Consider the following 20980-nt stretch of genomic DNA (forward strand, 5'->3'; position numbering starts at 1 on the left):
TAAAAACAATGTTGTATATAATAAAATGTTATGATCCCAGAAAATCAATTATTCCTTCAGCCGTATCTAAGAGTGGTTAGATGCTTGCTTTCTTTAAACAAGGATTTTCTTTCATGAACTTTGACTGACGCAGAATAAAGTATGCCTAGGTAAGAAATAAAATTGCTATTGGATCTGTTCTATTCTATTCTATTCTATTCTATTCTATTCTATTCTATTCTATTCTATTCTATTCTATTCATAATAATTCATAACAACAACAACACCATTGGCATTGACAAATTCACCATTGTAAAAGGCGGCCTTACTAGGAACTGCTTCCATCCTGCGACGATATCTGTAATACCATCAAACATCCACATCAACCTATTCCAGGTCCTTGGTAAGGACTCAGTAGGCAGACAAAAATGCCAAATCCAGTCTGAACATCTGGCTGACTGTGCGATGATCAATAATAATAATAAAGTTGGAAGGGACCTTGGAGGTCATCTAGTCCAACCCCCTGCTCAGACAGGAAACCCTATACCATTTCAGACAAATGGCTGTCCAATCTCTTCTTAAAGACTTCCCGTGTTGGAGCATTCACTGCTTCTGGAGGCAGGTTGTTCCACTGGTTAATTGTTCTAACTGTCAGGAAGTTTCTCCTTGGTTCTAGGTTGCTTCTCTCCTTGATTAGTTTCCACCTGTTGCTTCTTGCCCTGCCTTCAGGGGCTTTGGAAAATAGCTTGACTCCTTCTTCTTTGTGCCAGCCCCTGAGATATTGGAACACTGCTATCATGTCCCCCCTCATCCTTCTCTTCGTTAAACTAGACATACCCAATTCCAGCAACCGTTCCTTGTACATTTTAGCCTCCAGTCCCCTAATCATCTTTGTTGCTCTTCTCTGTACTCTTTCTAGAGTCTCAACATCTTTTTTACATCGTGGTGACCAAAACTGGATGCAGTATTCCAAGTGTGGCCTTATCAAGGCATTGTAAAGTGGTATTAATACTTCACGTGATCTTGATTCTATCCCTCTGTTAATGCAGCCCAGCACTGTTTTGGCTTTTTTGGCAGCTGCAGCACACTGCTAGCTCATATTTAAGTGATTGTCCACTAGGACTCCGAGATCCCTCTCACAGATACTACTATTGAGTAAGGTACCCCCTATACTATACCTATACATTTGGTTTTTCTTGCCTAAATGTAGAACCTTACTTTTTTCACCACTGAATTTCATTTTGTTAGAAGCGCCAAGTGTTCAAGTCTGTCCAGATCCTCCTGTATCTTAAGCCTGTCTTCTGGAGTGTTGGTTATTCCTGCCAGCTTGGTGTTGTCTGCAAATTTGATGATTTCCCCATCTATCCCCTTGTCCAAATTGTTGATGAAGATGTTGAAGAGCACTGGGCCCAGAACAGAGCCCTGGGGCACCCCACTACACACTTCCCTTCATGTAGATGCGGTTCCATTGAGGACCACACGCTGAGTACAGCTGGCCAGCCAGTTACAATTGGTAGTGATGTTGTCTAACACACATTTTTCTATGTTATCGAGTAGTAGGTTGTGATCTACTTTATCAAATGCTTTACTGAAGTCCAAGTAAATTATATCCACAGCATTCCTAATTTTGTCACTTGGTCAAAGAATGCAATAAGATTTGTCTGGCATGATCTGTTTTTGACAAACGACTTTGTTTGTCTCTAGGTGTTTGCTGATTCATTGTTTATCTTTTCCAGAATCTTCCCAGGTATTGAGGTCAGGCTGATAGGTCTGTAATTTCCTGGATTCATTTTTTTTCCTTTTTTGAAGATGGGAACTTCATCCGCTCTTTTCTAGTCCTCTGTTGGTTAGTTCAGTGGTTCTGAGATCTATATCTATTCTATATTCTATTCTTACTTAGTCTTTCAGTTCTTCATCAATTGTAAGGGCAGATTAATTAATTTCATTACCCAGATCAATATTTGGAATTACAGGCTTTTACTTGAGTAGTATCATCAAAACGGTTTAGATGTTTAAAGTAACTAAAACCTGTTTTGCAACAATTACATTGATCTTTGAAAGATTTAATTTGTGTATAGGGTTTCTAATGATGGCTGGGAGTAAGATTATTGTCCATAGTAATATGAAAACAGAAATGCTTAGTTGCCCTCATAAATTACATCAAGAATTACATTATGTGTCAGTAACTGGGAAACTATGCATTTAACAAGGATGACGCACTATGTAGAAAATGTGCTAAACAGTGTCAGCTTTGTCAAGAGCAGAGGCCAAGTAACAAACAAAAAAGCATTCATGGTGTAAAACAGCTGTTGGTATTTTTTAATTTGGTAGACATAGTTGCTTCCAGTGAATTTGTTTTTAAAATTTCCAGGAATTCAGAAAAGAATTTATCAGATAAGTCAGCTTTCTTTGTTGCATATTTTGAAATTACAGATGTATTTGCTAGTTATATATACTACATGATGCTGTATGTACAGATATTCGATTTTGCCAGTAGAAACATAGCATAATTTACAAGGTCTTGGAATAATATTAATACAGTCCAGTTCAAGATACCCCCAGCCATATTGAATGGGAGACTGGATAATAAACAGTAAGCAATTGAACAATAAATAAATGAATAGTATTTTATAAAACTGTAAGTAATAGGTAAGAAAGTTTAAGTTTTAGTGGAAGTTTGGAATAAAATATTGATTGGCCTGGAGTACTCCCTGGTGTAGTTATGGATGGGCCATATATTGAGAACAAGCTTTTTGTCTGTTCTTATAACTCTTCAACCTAAGATTCTTCAGGACTTGTTCTGGTTACAGGGAAAGCAGAGAAAATGTTAAGATCAACAGCAAAGTTATTTCAAGAGAGTTTAAAGCATGACACTGTGTCTTTGTGAAAATAGCAAAAATTCGTCACCTGATGAAAATAATAAAACCACAACTAGAGCAACAAGTGCATTATGTTGAGAATTCAAAAGGAAATTAATATTGACAGAAGGCCTATGAGGAATAATTGTATAATCTCAAATTTAGGTCAGAGAAATCTTGAATTAGCAAATACAATTTGAAACTTAGCTGCAGTAGACAACCCACCATATGGTTTCCAACAGCAATGATTTCAGCAGTTGGATTTAGTTCACAATTGCCAGAAGCTGAAAGAGGTGAAGGTTTGGACAAGTTCCAGAACATCAAACTCAAAATTGGAAGTAATAATGGCAGGCTAAACATAAGAGTGGATGCCAAATTCAATGTCCTGTTCATCGTACAGAATTAAGATAGTTTAAACCAGTGTTTCTCAACCTTGACAATTTTAAGGCGATGCTGGCTGTGGAATTCTGGGAGTTGAAGTCCACATGCCTTAAAATTGTCAAGGTTGAGAAACACTGGTACTTTAAACAATATTTAAAGCATATATTGTCATATTTTAATAATATATATAAATATATAGTTAGTGTAGAATAATGTAATGTTAGCCTTGCCTTATGGGGGATAATGAAAGTGGAAACACTATATGTAGCATGTTTCTGTTATGTTAAGGATACCCTTCAAAGTAAAAAATAGGTTATGTTAAAAAGGGGGGTGGAAAAGTGTATGTGCAACTTGAAATATGCTGTTCTATTTCATTTTTGGAGGCTGCCTGCTAAGATTAAAGAAAAGTATTATATATATATAACAAATGAGCCCTTCCTGTACTGTGTCATGCCTACTTTGAAGGGAATTATTTGCATGTAAATCACATAAAATTGTTTGCGTCAAGCAAAGACAGTGGTGCAGAGAGCTGATTGACAAGTATAGCCTGAAACTGCAGTTGAGCAGAAAGGCCAAATTATATACCTATTTGATTGGAATCATACCACTGGGAAATTCAGTTAATAAGTTCATCTGTATTCCGCCTGGTACGCCATCTAAAGCAAACTTCACATCCTGACTCACCTACACATTCCTCAGCTATTAGGGAGACAATTATGGCATTCTCTTGCATGTTCATAGATAGCCCATTAGTTTAAAAAAACTGGGAAAGCCTTCATATTAACAAGCTGGAAAAAAAATTGAGTTTTGACATGAAAACAATGCCATTGTTCAGATTTCTGTCACTGTGTTCCATTTCTTTCCAATAAATTTTTTTAAAGGAAACTCTAAGAAAATCTTATTTTCAGTTTTAGCTAGCTGCCTGGAGGCTGACATTAAACAAGAGAGTGGAGTAAAATATAAATGTTCATGCAATTCCCTTGTGTTTTATTGTTTTATTTTATAGGCCCAGGAACATTTGGACAAAACAATAAATTTTCACTAAAGAAAAATAGAATGAAATAGAATGTATTTATAACATTGGTTTTTTGAATTCATTTTCTAATCATTCAGCTTTACTTCTGATATCTCTCGAGTATATCCAGGACAAGTTACTTGTAACATATAGTATAGAATACAACTCTTCTGCTCCATATTTGTCATTTACTTGGTAATATTAAGACAAGGATGATAAAAGATTTCTCCAGTTCATGTCTTGAGTAAAGTGTACAATTTATAGAGGTTAAATCATGAGAATAGCTTTTTATGTTTAAAATTATTAGCTACAATACATACACAATGATGGTTTGATTTGTTGCTGAAAATTAAGCCTTGGTTATAGAACTAATATTTGATGATGCTTTCAGGAAGATGTGTTGCCATGTCTTCTTTGATATATTTTGGCAGAAAGTGAATTTGTAGAATTTCATGCTTGAGGTTAATAAACTTGGAAGGCTTTTAATTTTTAAAGCTAAATCATTTTTCTACATTATTAGCTAACTGGCAAAGCAAGCAAAATCTTTTGCAGCTATGTGTTTATTCATATTAGTATTTTCTTAGCCTTTTAACCCGTTTCCTGTCTCTTACCAGATCTCCAGATGTCCATCACCGCTATAATACTTTGGCCTGCCTCTATTCCCCCAACAGCAGCCCTGTTCCAACATCCAGGCCCCTCAATTCTTATGATCAGGAACCTTCCATTATCCTCACAAACTATCCTGGCACACTGAGGCACTTTAGCATCACTAGATTATTGTTGTTAATGAATAGGTGTAATGTGCTTATTAAAATTTTAAGACTGCATATCTGATTGAAAAGGAAAGGGTGACTAGTTTCACGATTCAGGAAACACCTCAAATCTTCATTTGAGGCAGTGTACACAATTTTTTATGTGATGGCACTTATAAGAGGGCATTCTAAATTGGCTTCCATGTGATAGCTCTGTCAATGCCCCAGTTATGGTGGTTTGTAGAATTTTCTGAAGTAGCAATTCAAGTTTTAAGATAGAGAAAATATTTCTGTTGACCTGAAGATATGCACTCTCTCCTCTTCTTTTTCAAGCATCTGAGGAATTCAATGCACACGTCTCGGACACCTTTATACAATTCTTTGTGAGGATGATTGGTCACTATCCAGCACATATCAAATGGAGCAGAAATGGCACAGGCAGCTTCCAAGAACAATCATTTTGCAAGGCTCTCACCTCCAAGACCAACCGCAGATTTGTGAAAAAATTTGTCAAGACTCAAATGTTCTCATTATTTATTCAAGAAGCAGAAAAAAGCAAGAAGTGCATAGAAGGTAAATTCCTAGGCCATAGTGGCTGTGTACTTTTTTGCCTTAACATTACATTCTCACCACGAAGAGATGATTCCTCAGCTAGCAGAAGCTTCTCAGACGAGGGTCTGATATGTGAGAAAAACTAAATATGCCAAGTGTGGGAGGAGGAGGTCCCTTCCAACCCCTTTATTCTATGTTCTATATATTTATTACTATCTTATTGTATTCTTACTAATGCACTTTTTGTTTTTAACTGCAGGATATTTTCAGCAGAAATTAAATGAATATCAAGAAAAGAAATACAGGAGACTCTCCTGAATCTTTGCTTCATAAGAGAAGATTGGTCCCTAGGAGATAGACAGGTCTTCAACTGATCATCTAACTGGATTAGATCCATAGGTGAAAGATACCGTTGGTATTGTTAGCTGTCCTGGTAGTACTTGTGCTTTGTACGTAAACCATGAAAAGTCATGGGGAGCCTTGGGCACTGTTTTCTACATTTCCCTTTTTCTTCTGGTTGGCATTACATGCTGCTCTTAATTTGCCTGAAATTTTGTAGTCCAACTGACAATCAAAGCTGCAGTTCCACAGAAGGAATGGCAGCATAAAACTGTATTATCAAGCAATCCTATTTTGATAATAGGATTCTACATATTTTGGAAATTTTGTCAGATGCAGTAAACAATGCATAAGACAGAGAATATAGTGGAAATAGTGAGACAATTACATTCATTGAAAACATTTTTATTCTCATTAAATTGGTTTCCAAGCCAAAGGTCTTATGTTGAATGTTTGTACTTGATGGGATTATAAAATGGATGTTAGATTTCTATATACATTCTATACTTTGCTATGTTTTAAGCAGGAATGCTTGTCTCAGTGTCACATGAAATTTCTTTTACTAAACAATTTAAAGGAGGGAAGTGGAACCACAATATTGGATTAAAGAATGAGTTGAAGAGCATAGGAATAAAGAAACAGAAAAGCAAACAGATCCCCAGTGACCATGTCAACTTAGTAAAGTCCACCCAGTTTGACCCATTCCACCACTATAAAATATTATCAATGAATTGGGAGATACACATCCTTGCACTGAACATTGGAGATCCAGGAAAACAAGCAAACCCTAGGATGCTATCTTTGAGGGATTGTTGGTGTTCCTAGCATCGTAAGTGGCACTGTAGTGTCACAGTTAGAACAAGTAACTGCCAGTGAATAGTTAATCAGACATATTTGTTCCTATTTACAATGAAATTCTTAGGGGCCTAATTCTTGGTGAATTTCCAGTGCTAATTTGGAAAATATTAATTAAAGCTATCATTTAGTTAGAAGAAAAAAATCAATTTCCTACCTTTAGTGTTCATTTCCAGGATGGTTGACTATCTGTCATCCTCCAGATTTTTAGTGACTTCAACAATCTGATGGTTAGCTAGATTAGTTACAGATGGTAAGAACCAAAATCTAACACAGTTGCCTTAGTTTATCTCTAAGGTGTTTATCTGTTACAAATACTAATATAGACAATGAGTAGGATGGTCCAGTATAAGGATATAAATCTCTGATCTGTAAGAGAGTTTTCTCAGGAGCTGTAGATTTTGCATATCTTTTCTAAAGATAGAAAGATTGTCTTTGCTTTCCTTGAAATATTTTGTCACTATGCTGAAATAGAGAATGCAAATAAGGATTAGCCTGGAGAAGACCGGATTGACCAAATCTGCTATTTTCCAATTTGCCCAACATGTTTTGCCCCAAGAATAAATAAGTAGTACCATATCTTTACAAAAGGTGGAAAAGAAAAAAAGAAAAAAATAAGCAGTGGGAGGGGACAATAGGTGTCCCTTTTGCATTTGAGAATGTAAAGTTTGGTCTTGGTAGACATGTTTTGCCACATGGTTTTGTTGTATACCAGTTATTGCTATCGAGTTCAACAAATGTGGTATATATAAAGTTGAATGTCATGTCAAAGTTAACAAAGTGTACTTTTTAGGACACAGTTTTTAATAAGTTAATTTAATGAGAGTGTGCGAGTCAAGTCCTCTGACAGGACAAGTTATCAAGCTTATATTGTTTACAAGAAAATTAATGTCTCTTAGAAAGTTTTCAGGTTCTTCAGCTATTGAACCATCTTAGAACTGCCATGAAGTACAATACTCTATTCACAATTATGTAGAAATAGAGCTTAGCAGTTGCTAGTATTCATATTCTGAATTATGTAAAGAATGTCCGAATTCTTTTATAGACAGGAGAAAAACTGTGCCATCTGTAACAAGACAATTTAATGTACAACTCAGAGGGGGGTGCTCCCTCCACCCAAAGATTTTTTTATGATAAAAAAATACATGCTGTGGAAAAAAGAAAGAAAACATAATTATCTAATTATATCTCTTTCTACCTACAAGCATGCCTTTAAACTGACTGCGCAGAACAGTATAATCAATCTTTCCACTACATTGATAGATGACTAATTATTAAATAGGAAGGCATATTATATTGGCAATCCTGGACTTTAAATCCTGGGGTTCCACCATCTTTCCAATACAGTATTGAAGAGTAACCTTTTGGCTGGCTATCCTTCCCATGCTTATTACATCCATAAATCCACAGTGATAAATTCAAAGTTCTTGTATATAATTCAGAGTTGCATTCACATCTTTAAACACTGTGATTTTTGTAATATTTATTAATTCACTTAAGAATATTGAACAAAAACAGGGCAATAGTGGACAAGCCTCTTATCATATAAATAAATCTTTCCTCAGGCCAACTGCTTTAACCCCTTCTCTTAGTTGTCCACTAAACATATTTGCTGAATTAGTCTGATCCTAAGATGAGAAATACATTTAATATTTTTTGATCCCTAGCCATTGTTTTGTTAATATGGGATACTCCAGTTCTTCGTTAGAGGGGTTCTTTAAAAAAATATCCGCTATCCAGCTTTATTATACAATACTCTTTTAACTGTTAATTCAAAGAATATTATCGACTTAGAATTATTTAAAACATACCCCAGTACTGACAATAACTTAAGAATTTAGGTGTCGCTAATGTCAAACTGTCAAGATTGCAAGAAAGTTTAATTGAATACACAATAAAATCTCAATTCAAAGGACTATTTGGAAAATGGGAATGTCTATTATTTATAAATGCCTGTTAAATCAAAACTGTAATTTGCTCCAATTTATGTCATTTTATTTCATTTGAATAATGACCTAATTGCAGCATTGACACAATTACATCATTACACAAAAGATGCATCTGATGTAAACAATACGAACATATATAAACCATCCAGACTACTTAATCAGCTGGAGTAAATGGTGATATTTAAAAGTTTTACTGTACTGCTGTTTTGCAAGTTTAGACAATTCAAATTTCTTTTGGAACAACTTAATGTTTTCAAAACTTAATTGGGGTTTTTAACTGCTCCTTGAATTCTTTTAAATATCTGGAAATAGTTATTCCAAGGGAATATTCATTTATGGGTGCGATATATTCATGTTTTAGTTTGTTAAAAATGAACCTAAATCGATTGTTAAGAATCCTACTCTATTTATATTTCCTTATTTCATGCCTTTACATTTTGTTGACTATTTCTTACTTCTTTTCTGCATGCTACATAGTGCTCCTTATCCTAAAATGGATATAAATATACATATATTATATTATTAGGATATAATAGCACTTTATGTTCATTTCTAGCTGTTTTCTTGAAATATTCTCAGTTTGTTTAATAAAATAAAACAATGATCCAGTATCAAATTTAAAAACAGAAGGGGGTAAAATGCATCCATGAGAAGCCCACATGACTGAGTATAAAAGATTAAGTATAGCTGGCTAATATAAAATAAGATTGTTTCAAATATATCGTTTAAACAAGTCTATTCATATGAACAAATTGCAAAAAATAAAAGCATGAATTGATACTGAAGGATGCCTGGGTGATGAGAAGTTCTGAATGCGAGACAGACCGCTTTTTGGTAGTGTCAAGAAAGGATTTTGAGGAAAAACACATGTGGAAGAAGAAAAGAGTGAAAGTAGAACTGCAGACAAAGGAAGTAAGAATTCAGCAAGAAAAAAGAATTATAACATAGACTGATCTTATAAAAGGATGAATAGAAAATAGAAATAAGGGCAAAAGAATATGGATGCTATTTGAAATAGAATGTAAATTATGGAATATAAGAAAGAAAATACCACAGAATTGTATGCAGAGGGTATTACCCTCAATTGTATACTATTGAGGGTAAAAACCACCACTAATTTCAATTTATTTCATTTTTTGTGAATACATATCCAGAATGTCACTAATATAATATCAAATGCTTGGCAACCTTTTATTAAACTGGACCCTACATGTTGGAAAATCTGAGAAACAGTGTCTATAATCTACATGCTAGAGCAGTGGTTCTCAACCTGTGGGTCGGTACCCCATTTGGGGTCGAATGACCATTTCACGGGGGTCACCAAACAACGCAGTCCGCCATTTTTTTCCCATTTTCCTTAGCTGTGCTACTCCCTTTTATTCTATTGGCTTTTGAAAGCCAATAGAATAGACTCTCTTGAATAAAGTCTAATTCTATTGGCTTTCAAAAGCCAATAGGAATTGTCCAGGCTGTCTCTGCCCTGCTGAGCCTGCCAAAAGTCCCATTCTGCAAACAGTGCTGCAAGTTGTCTGCAGCGAAGGCGGGCTGTCTGGAAGTTTCCACCCCTCCCTGCTGAGCAACTACTAAAAATGTAAGTAAAAGAGGGCCAGGGGTGGGAGGTGGGAGGCCGGCGGGCGCAGGGAGGGTTGCTGGCGCCCGTGAGGCCCGGCGGGTGCCTTACCTCCCTTGGGCTGTGCCAGCTGGTGGCCCAGCCGGTGGTCGGCCTGCGCCGTCTCTGCCGCTTGCCAGCTACGCCTCGGCTGGTGCAGGGGGCGGCACCACGCATGCGCGGTGCTCCCAAGCAGGGAAAGTCCTTGACTTATGACCGGTTGGGTAGTCCTCGACTTACGACCAGTTGGGTAGTCCTCGATTTACGACCGGTTGGGGGGAGGGGTCGCGGCATTAAAAAAGTTGAGAACCACTGTGCTAGAGTCACTGTCAATATTTTTGCATCAACATTTGTTGGATAATAGCCTGTCCAAGACAGCAGGTGTTTAAATAGACTTCAAAATCTGCTAAACCTCACTGAGTATGGCTAGAGAAATGTTATATAAAATGGCATCTTTATAAACTTGGTATTTGTCTGGTATGTATTATTTCTCAGATAATTTTTACTAATTTCTTTCTTGTTTACATTTGATTTGTTGAGTTAAAAACTTTATATACTTTATTCTAGCCATGCCTACTTTAAAATATCACACTGTTGCAATTATTTCAGTAGAAAATAAAATAAAATGTAAATATGTTCTCAAGATGCCAATGAAGAATCTCTTCCTCTTGGGATTTGGTGCCCTAAATTTCCTGGCTCATTTTGAACTCTTTCTTCCCACAAAGACAATTGTTCTCTTTTGAAGATAGCAGATAGCAGAAGGGCAGGAAGTAACCCAAAATCAATTACTTACAAATATGTAGGATAATATCATCCATTACTTATGAATATATATGCCTGCAACATTTTTTTCCCTTTCCTGAAATGCATAATTATCAGTGCATCTCTTTTGCTAGCAGGGTGACTTATTTCGGTGGGGTCCCATACTGTATGTACTATTTATGCAAGAAACACTGCAATGAGCCTTATTTGCTTTGGTCTGGGGCTTTGATTCCATAATGCTCATATAGTTGAACTGCATAAATATACTTTAATAGTTCAAATTAATATTGTACCTATTGATCAAAACATAAGAGCACAAGGGTTATAGTTATGAGAATTTTCATTTATTAAACAGAAATATTTTTGCATAAATTTTATACAAAAAGTAACTGCAAATTTTGTATAGACTTTCCACTGAAAAAAAAACTGAAAATTTATTTTAAAGTGTTTATTTTAAAAAATAAATTGACAAATAACACTATACTGCATGCTGAAAATCATCCCACATCATAGGGATTAGGGTTAGAATTTTTTAAAGACAAAATAAGTAATTTATCAATCACAGTGGCTGTACAATTTGCAATGACAAGATGATCAGCCACAGTGGATTGCTTCCAAAGATAACATTTCAAAATGCCAGCTTCCAGAGACAATGCAAATAACATGAAGTATCTGTTTTCTTAAAAACTAACCATGGTTATCAGCAACTAGTGTTGAATAGTCATCTAGGCTCAAGTCCAAGATATTCCAGCAACCAAAGGTAGTGAGATGCCAGAGTCTCTCAAGGCAATAATTACTTCTGGGATGGTATTAAATGAGCACTTCAAAGAATAATTAAATTAAAAGCAAATAGTCTTATAGCTTGTAACTGTATTAGAAATTCCTGTTGTTGGGAATCCAGTTGTCTGAGAGCATGGTTTGTGCTCAAGGTAATTACAAAGACAAAGCCTTATTCTCTGCATGCTTCTCTAGGTACACACCCGTGGACCTGGTAATATAGACGTTTGGAGAATGCTTGGGATTCTCCTTTCGTTGGAGGACTGTCTAACTAGGGAGTGTCATCCATCACAAAATTAGTTATACAACATTATTATAAATTAGATTTGTTCCTATCTGCTGCAGTTTCTGGAGACTCCTCAATATAACCACATCCTCTTTTGTAGAAAACAGCTACTGGTTATTGCAACAACCTAGTGATGATTTGAATATGTACTGTAGGTCGTGATCTTAAAGACACTGATGTGAAGATGGGAAGCAATTTGATTGCAGACACTGACACAGTATCGGAGTAAATCAAAAAGAGAAAAAATCTAAAAGGATAATATAAACATGTATGAGATTTGGACATAAAAACTTTGACACAATTTACTCTTTGGGGTTTCAACTCATTGTTTTAAACATTAGGATACTGTTTCAATAAAATTTTATCTTGTCCTGACCAAAGAAATATTTTTTTCTGCATTTTAAAGCAGAAGTGGGAGCTGGGAAAGATCCAGTCCCCCAGAGGTCTAAGCTAAAGGACAGGGCAGACATGTTCCTCAAAGAATGTACTCCCATGATGTTATTTCATGCAAACAAATAAATAAAAATAAAGCCCAACTTGGTTGGAATGAACCAGTTTAGTTTACCCTTTTGCAACTGGAATGCTTTCAAGATGTCTCTGCACAATCTCACCTGCCCTATACAGCAGTGGCCAAAATTGTGGAAAATTTTGGGAAAATTTTATTTTTGAAGTTGGATGGCTAATAACACCACTTTTTTTGGAGCAATACCATAAAATTGTGCATCAATGGAAAGATAATTTAATAAAGAATGTAATGCAACAGTAGGATTCAGTTATTCATGTCATGTATTGAAGCTGAGAGGAGGACATTTGTCAGTGGGTTATGTGATCGTTATCAAATTGGTTGGGTTTTTTTTTCTTTCATTTAGTGAGCTTGTAAAATGTAATAAAATTAAAGAAATGGTGCAAAGAGTTGACTGGTTGCGCAGAAAGTGATGTGAAACAGTATTATTAAGTGAACAAGGCTACAGTTATAAAGAAATTAGAAGAAAATTGGTGGAAACTTAACCAATGGTGGCATTTCTACTGTACACTTTTCCCAAAAGGTTTCCACAATTTTGGCCACTACTGTATTTTCCCAAAAGGAGAAGGTCCCCAACAATGCAGCTGCAGAAATCTTAGGTTCTATATCTTCCTCAATTAGAGGTATGGCATTCTTTAGTATTCTAGGCTAGAGGATTTCCATCATCAATACAAAAGCATCAACCTTTTCTTAATTGTGGGCACAGGTCTATGAAAGCTATATAGTTTCACAAGACAGAACTGCAAACCTATGTTGAAATCCCTTATCATTCAGATGAATATCTTTCATGATTTGGTTATAACATGGACAAAATATGGCAACTATTGTCCTGAGCACTTTGGAGAAAGGATAGGTTAACTATGCAGTAAATGAAATCTGTGACATGAAAACTCCAATAGTATCAGTGATTGAAATATCAGAGTAATTATCAACACTTTAATATCAACATGATCTTAAAGAACAAAAAAAGAATAAAGAATTAAAAAAAAACCATTAAAGAAAAAACTAAACCCCATAAGGAAAGAGTACATTTTTTAAAAATTGACAACATGGCTAAAATGAATTATATTTTCTTATTGAAGATATGAAGAGAACTGCAAAATGTTATCTCTCTTTAGGAACACTGGCTTATTTTTAAAAAGATGAAAAAAATATGCATTGTATTTCCAATGCACATAGCTAAACGAAAAGATTGATACCTGATCTAGGATACCCAGCTATGATTTCTCAGTATCAAACACAAGACTACAAGTTCAGCGGAATATAAATAATGTGTTTCTATTCTAAAAATTCTTTCTCAAATTACAGACAACATTGCTTTATTATGGAATTTAAAACATCAAACCACTTGTCATTTGCTGCTGTGGGTGAGTGTGTGTGTAGGCATGATCCAGAGATATGGAAAATTATACTGGTTTGTTTCTGGGTGTGATTTAAGGTTCTGGATGCTTCCTGAAAGCTCTACATGGCACAGGGCCTGGGTATTAGAGGGCTTGGCTGTTTCCCTAACATCTGCAGGGTTGGTGCACTCTGGGTTCCTTCAATTAAACAATGTTACACTCAGTACCACAGAAGCATGCCTTCTCTATAGCAGTGCCTGCCCTTTGGAACAAAGTTCCCCTTAAGATCCAGGTGGCTCCCACTTTGCTGTTGTTTAGAAGAATCATGAAGACCTGGTTCTTCACTTTATCGCGCTTGCCATCATTTATTTTTATATATTATTGATTTTATAATTTTTTTGCTGTTGTGAGCTGTCCAGAGTTGTTGAGAATGGGTGGCATACAAATTTGTAAGTAATATAATAATAATTATGAATCCAGCATTGCCATTAGAAAACCAAGGATGTATACATGTATCTTAAAAATGCATTTGCCACTTACCAAGGCAATCCAAAGTACAATGTATTCGTCAATAAAGCTATTAAAATATTGATCCAAGAACAAAAGTGCTGGACCTATGAATGCTGTATCGTGGAGGTGCATCTCGCTTTTGGTCATATGAGCAACCTACAGAGAAAAAACAAGCATTTGTTATTTATAATAAAAATTAGTAATGTCTATGGAGGAAGGAACTACATACAGTACATTTGATTAAACTGAATTATGGCCAGTCCTAGGATAAACCTTGTTGAAGTGCCTCCATATACACTAATAATTCTGGACTGGGAGAAAAAAGAATAAACCTGTAATAGTGAAGTATTTCACAGAAAATTAGTTAAGAGCACAAAGAAATACTTACCACTAGTTTATTAGTTATCTTAGCAGAAACAAACCCAAAAGTCAGTATATAGAGGCAAGGATGTTTTTCAAAAAGTTCTACAGCAGATTTCTTGTAGATCATGGCAGCTAATGTAATGACAGTTCCAATATGAAGAAATGGTGAAAGGACACTTGTTCCCTACATAGGAAAGAGATTTAATATTAATTTATAATGCTGGGCATACAACATAAATACAACTGTCAGCATTTCGGAGCACACTTTGGTCAAACATACATACAGTAGTGGCCAAAATTGTGGAAACTCTTTGGAGAAAGTGTACAGTAGAAATGCCACCAATTTTTCTTCTAATTTCTTTACAACTGTAGCCTTGTTCACTTAATAATACTATTTTTACATCGCTTTCTGGGCAACCAGTCAACTCTTTGCACCATTATTTTAATTTTATTACATTTTACAAGCTCACTAAATGAAAGGGAAAAAAAAACCAACCAACTTGATAGCGATCATATAACAAATTGACAAATGTCCTTCTCTCACCTTCAATACATGACAATCAATAATTGAATCCTACTGTGACCTGATTGGCTCATTGCCAAAACAAGATGACACCTGATTGGCTCTCTAAACACTCATGCTCTTTGGCTACAATCAGATGAAGGAAAGGTACCTGATATCAATCTAAGCAAGTTGTGCTTCCTTTTTCTGGTTATAACTTTTCATAGGATATTCTACAGATAATTGAACAAACTATGTTGCATTACATTCTTTATTAAATTATCTTTCCATTGATACATAATTTTATGGTACTCCAAAAAAAGTGTTATTAGTCATCAAACCTCAAAAATAAACTTTTCCCAAAAGGTTTCCACAATTTTGGCACTACTGTACACACACACACACACACACACACACACACACACACACACACACACACATTCAATAACTAAATCTCACTGAACTTTTTCAAAGTTAATGGAGAACTAATAAGAACTATATTACCTACAATAGTTAAGATGCAAGGAATGAATAAGTATACATTCATCTAATTTATTTAATTCTGCAATTTAAAGATGAAGTTGATCAGTTTTAAAAAGATGCTGAACAGAATAACACTAAAGAAAAAAAGAAAAGAAAAACATAATCAACTCCAAAGAAATGATTGAACAATGTGTAGCTAACACAGATGGCTGGGTGAGAAGCTACCAATCCAAGCCTGGCAGTGCAAGTCACTTTCTTTAGTTTATATGCTAAAGGAAGAAGGGTCCTGAGGAGAATACAGTTTGGGAATGGAAGGTCATGCTTGAGGAGACTCAGAAATTTAACCTAGGAAAATCTCCCTCTATCCAGAGGCAAAATTATGACTATATTTATAATCAGGGAAGGCAAGATTTGGTAAATATGTTCCAATATGAAGTGCACTTGTTCATAACCAATTTTAAATTACTTAATAAAAAGTTACTATCATGTTTTCTTCATATTCCACACCTAGGTACAATATCTCAGAAATGTAAATAAAGGAGAAAAAGTAAATTTAAAAACAAGAAGAGGTTGTTGGTGGCAACAGGATAAACGGTTCCTCTGAGGACCTTCAAGAGTTAATAACACTGACTTTAATTTTGAAGAGAAAGATAATAGGAATAAAATTTTTAATTTACATTTTTGATCTTTAAAGGGCTACAAGCCAAACTGGACACTCGTATTTGGCTTTTGTGTGATTATAGAGTGGGAGACGGAGGATTAAAGCAAAAAATTGATGCCTTATGAAGTTGGTGATTTTGTTGCTGGATTTCAACAGTGCCATCAGTAGACACCCTGGAGATTGCAAAGCAGATTGTGGGAGGCACTGATAAAACTCAGCTTATCACTTGTCTACACTTTATATAGAGAATGGTGGGGTAACCTAAACATTTTATGTAATGACCAATATACAGTGGTGTTTAAACTTTGTGAAGTCTTTTGAATGGTCAATGTTTTGGTATAAACATTATCTATTTTCCACAAAATCCTAAAACTTAGATAAAGAGTACACAAGTGAACAAATCAGCCAAAATGCTATACTTGTTCACTTATTTATTGATGAAAATCATGCAAAGCTACGTATGTGTGTATGGTAAAACTATGTAAACTTGCTTTAAGTAACTGGTGTGCCCTCCTTGGGCAACAATAATTGCAACTAAATGTTTCCAATAACTGTTGATCCACACTGCACATCAGTGTGGAAGTATTTTAGCCCATACCTCCACATAGAACAGTGTCAACTCAGGGATGCTGGTGCGCTTCCCTCCAAAACACTTCTTTTTCCTTTAACCATTATTGGATTGTACAATTTCTATGTTTTGGATTATTATCTTGTTGCATGACTGACTTTCTCTTGGTCGTGAATTTATGGATAAATACCCTTTTTTCCTGTAGAATTTGCTAGTACAATTCAGAATTCCATAAATAATGGAGTCATCCTGGTTCAGAGGCAGCAAAGCAGGGCTCAATCATGATATGACCACCACCATCTTTCACAGATAGGATAAGGTTTTTACGTTGGAATGAAAGCATTGCCTTTTTGGCAAACATAACGCATTTCATTTAAGCTAAAAAGTTCTATTTTGATCTCATCTGTCCACAGAACATTGTTCCAATAGCCTTCTGGCTTATCAATGTGGCCTTTCACAAATTTTAGATGGGCAGCAATGTTCTTTTTAGAGACTAGTGGCTTTGTCCTTAGAATCCTGCTATGTACACCATTGTTTAGTATTCTCATATTCACCAATGCAAGGGAGGGCTTTAATTTCTTAGATGTCACTCTTGGGTTCTTTGAGGCCTCCCAGAGTATTATACACTTTGCTCTTGGTGTGATCTTAGTTGTTTGTCCAGTCTTGAAAAGAGTAACAAAGTGTGAATTACCTCTATTTCTATCCGATCTACCTGATAATGGACTGGAGAGTCCAAACTCTTTGGGAATAATTTTGTTACCTTTTTCAGCCTGGTGAGCATCAACAATTGTTTTTCAGAGATCTCCAGAAATCTCCTTTGTTTGAGCCATGTTGTGAAGATCAGACTTTGATATTAGTACCCAGAATTCTTTTCTTTAAATAAGGCAGGACTTCCTACACTCATATCTGATTATCTTTCCATTGACTGAAATGCCTGACTCTCATTTCCCCTTCAAATGAACTGATAATCCTAGAAGTTTACACATTTTGCCAAACACAAATATATAATTTTCAATCATCTTTCTAATTAAATAAATGAACATGTACGTTTTTTACTCATTTGTTTAACTGGGTGATCTAGTTTCAGGATTTGTGTGGAGAACAGATAACATTTTAGGTCATACATGCAAAACACTGAACATTTAAAAGGGTTCACAAACCTTTAAGCACCACTCTATCTATTAAATACTCATCTAAATTAATACAAAATCTGCTCCAAAGACAACTGGTCTTAGTTTATTTTTAGAAGATCATCAGTGGTACTGAAGTAGCCTAAGAAGTGTGGCCAAACAAAAACTGCTGTTTTCTTTAATCTGATTGGAATGTTTTACCTTATGAAAATGTATAAAAACTATTATAAGACAGTTTGAAATTTGCAATAGAAAATGATGCACCTGCAGAACCAGATGTAAAAAAGTATCTTTTCTTAGTCACTTTATTATGTTGGAATTTTTATTTCAATGCTGTATATTCTTACCTTTTACTTGGTAATGTAGTGGAAGTTAATTAGCTTTCAAAATTTCTAAAATAAGATTATTTTATTTTAAATCATATAAAATCAGATTAATCAAAGTAATTTTGCTTCAGATCCTGTCTATCTGAGAATCCCATCTGATGAGAACTAGATATGGAACTGGATATTTTTTATTACAAACCCTATGCCTGACCATAGAGATCTAGTCTACCTCTTCTGTCTGAAGTTTGGTTTCTCATCTAATCCAGGAGATGTTGTGAGTCCTTGCCTGCCAGCAGGTTCAGCAGCCAAGTCAGATGAATCAGATGAGGGGGAAGGCCTGGGGTCACATCGGAATCTGTGGAAGGCTCTGAGGAACACGAAGACTATCCATCAATTGGTGTGGCAGCAATTAGATAAGGCCAAGGCAGATTATAAGAAAGTTGCGATCAGTCATAGCAAGATACGCCTGCATTAGCTGTGGGAGATTGGGTATAGCTGTCAACCAGGCACTTTCTGTCAGACTGGCCTGCCAAGAAACTGGACCACTGGTACCTAGGCCCTTTCCCTATTGAAGCCGTCATTAATCCCGTCGCTTATCGGTTAACATTGCCACATTCATTACGGATACATCCGGTCTTTCACCGGTCCCTCTTGGTCCCCAAAGAACCAGTGTGTCCGCTCCGCCAATCAGAATGTCCCTCACTGGAACAGCGGGATGAAGACAGTGCTCTGGAATATGAGGTCCCCAGTATTCGAGATTCCCGTTGGTTGAAAGGCCTATTCCAGTATTTGATTGAGTGGAAGGGCTATGGACCTGAGTTCACCTGGGAGGACGCGACCACTGCACATGCTCCTGCCTTGGTGACAGCGTTCCACAAACAATTCCCTTCACAGCTGCATCTGGCCCATCAGACCTGGGGGAAAGGTCTTGTGGTGAGGGATAGTGCTGTGAGTCCTCACCTGCCAGGAGATCCAGCGGCCGAGTCAGATGAATCGGATGAAGGGGAAGGGTTGCCTGGGTCACATTGGAGTCTGTGGAAGGCTCTAAGGAGCACAAAGACTCAGAGCTAAATGTAACACTGGGCCCATCTACTCATGCTCAGGCAGAGAGACAGCTAGGTTGGGGGCCTGAACTGAGTGAAGAGGTGAAGAGCAGTTGAGGCCTGTTCCAGATACACGTTATGTGCAGGGAGGAAAGATGTGTAGGACAACAGAGGACGGTGGGGTGGCTCTCCAGGAAAAGTAAAAGACTCTAAGAAGCCATGCCCTGGCTGGATTATAAAGAGGAGAGGGCATGGGAGGGGCTGGTTGCCAAAGGCAAACATTGATGCTACGGCTTTGTGCTTCTATCATTGGATTTCTTGCCTCAGGATTCTTGGATATTTAATCAGGATTGTCGGCTTTATGTGTGTTTGAGTGACTTAAACCTTGAGTATTCCAGCTGAGAACTCAGAGACGTAAATCTTGTTCATTTCAATAGCTAAAGGACTGGTTGGAGTTTTGTTCCATAAAAGCTGTGTAAAAATAAAAGGGGTTTATCTTACCAAGTCCTGCCTTGTTCAATGCAAAGGGGTTTTTCCTCATGAGTAAGCGGTTGAGCAGTATTCGTGTAGGCTGGGACAGAACAGGATAAGGACATGCTTTGAATGTTCGGATGCATTGGAAAACACAGAATTTTGAATTTTTAAAAATCTGTTATGATGCTGTTGAGAATTTATTATTTTAATGAATTAATTTTTACTGAGAGTTTTTTGATAGCCCCTATGAGCCTTTGGAAAAAGACAGGAAGGCAGACAGACAGGAAGGAAGGATTACACAGAAGAGAAAATAGAAGAACAATGTATACTAAAAATACAAAACAAAACAGAAAAACACCTACTGCTATAGTTGATCCATTTTTTCCAACTCCACCTGTGAAGATCACACCAAAGTAGTTTGTGCAAGAGAATATGGTTCCTACTACTGTACAAATAGCTGGAAGGATTTTCATGTGAATGTTTAACACTGGAATCTTAACAAGAAAGGAAAAATATTAAAAGTTTAAATATTCCATGTTAATTTTATTTTAGATTTAAATGAACTCAATACATTCCACTTTTCTAAATCTGTATCCAGGAATTTTTTGGAACACGGGTTTAAGAAAACCCTTGGAGTAAATTACCTTTCATAATTTTATTTATAAGGATTGAAATAATAGACCTACACGTGACTATTATTTCTTACAAAACAAATAATGAATAGGACCAAACATTTGAATGCCTATTTTGGCATAATCAGGAACCAAGATTTAATTAAGTTATAATAGAAATTGTCCTTGAAGTAAGAAATAGCATAATGAAAATAATTGACTGCATATGTTCAGGGAAAATAGCTGCTTGAAATCACAGAAGAATGAGGAAAAAACCTTTGGATATACTCCAAAATTCTATGCCACAAACAGACACACAAAAAAAGAAAGAG

At 35.9% G+C, this 20980-nt stretch overlaps 2 protein-coding genes across 6 annotated transcripts in view; one reads left to right on the forward strand and one right to left on the reverse strand.

Annotated features, from left to right (window-relative positions):
- The window catches only part of DENND2D (DENN domain containing 2D), a 48647-nt gene extending 39024 nt beyond the window's left edge, over window positions 1–9623 (forward strand). For both annotated transcript variants that reach the window (XM_039319083.1, XM_039319082.1), the window contains exons 11-12: window positions 5319–5558; window positions 5797–9623. In XM_039319083.1, coding sequence (XP_039175017.1) covers window positions 5319–5558; window positions 5797–5855 — 299 coding nt within the window. In that variant the 3' untranslated portion in view covers window positions 5856–9623. The remainder of the gene's footprint in view (window positions 1–5318; window positions 5559–5796) is intronic.
- Window positions 9624–11373: 1750 nt separating this feature from the next.
- The window catches only part of CEPT1 (choline/ethanolamine phosphotransferase 1), a 35138-nt gene continuing 25531 nt past the window's right edge, over window positions 11374–20980 (reverse strand). For all 4 annotated transcript variants that reach the window (XM_039319233.1, XM_039319230.1, XM_039319232.1 and 1 more), the window contains exons 6-9: window positions 20400–20531; window positions 14876–15034; window positions 14518–14643; window positions 11374–12361 (exon numbers count right to left, since the gene is read on the reverse strand). In XM_039319233.1, the coding sequence (XP_039175167.1) occupies window positions 12242–12361; window positions 14518–14643; window positions 14876–15034; window positions 20400–20531 (537 nt within the window). In that variant the 3' untranslated portion in view covers window positions 11374–12241. The remainder of the gene's footprint in view (window positions 12362–14517; window positions 14644–14875; window positions 15035–20399; window positions 20532–20980) is intronic.

The sequence above is a fragment of the Crotalus tigris genome, unplaced genomic scaffold (assembly GCF_016545835.1).
Source record: "Crotalus tigris isolate CLP2741 ecotype Arizona unplaced genomic scaffold, ASM1654583v1 scf7180000022411.5474196:2289641, whole genome shotgun sequence".
NCBI lineage: Eukaryota > Metazoa > Chordata > Lepidosauria > Squamata > Viperidae > Crotalus > Crotalus tigris.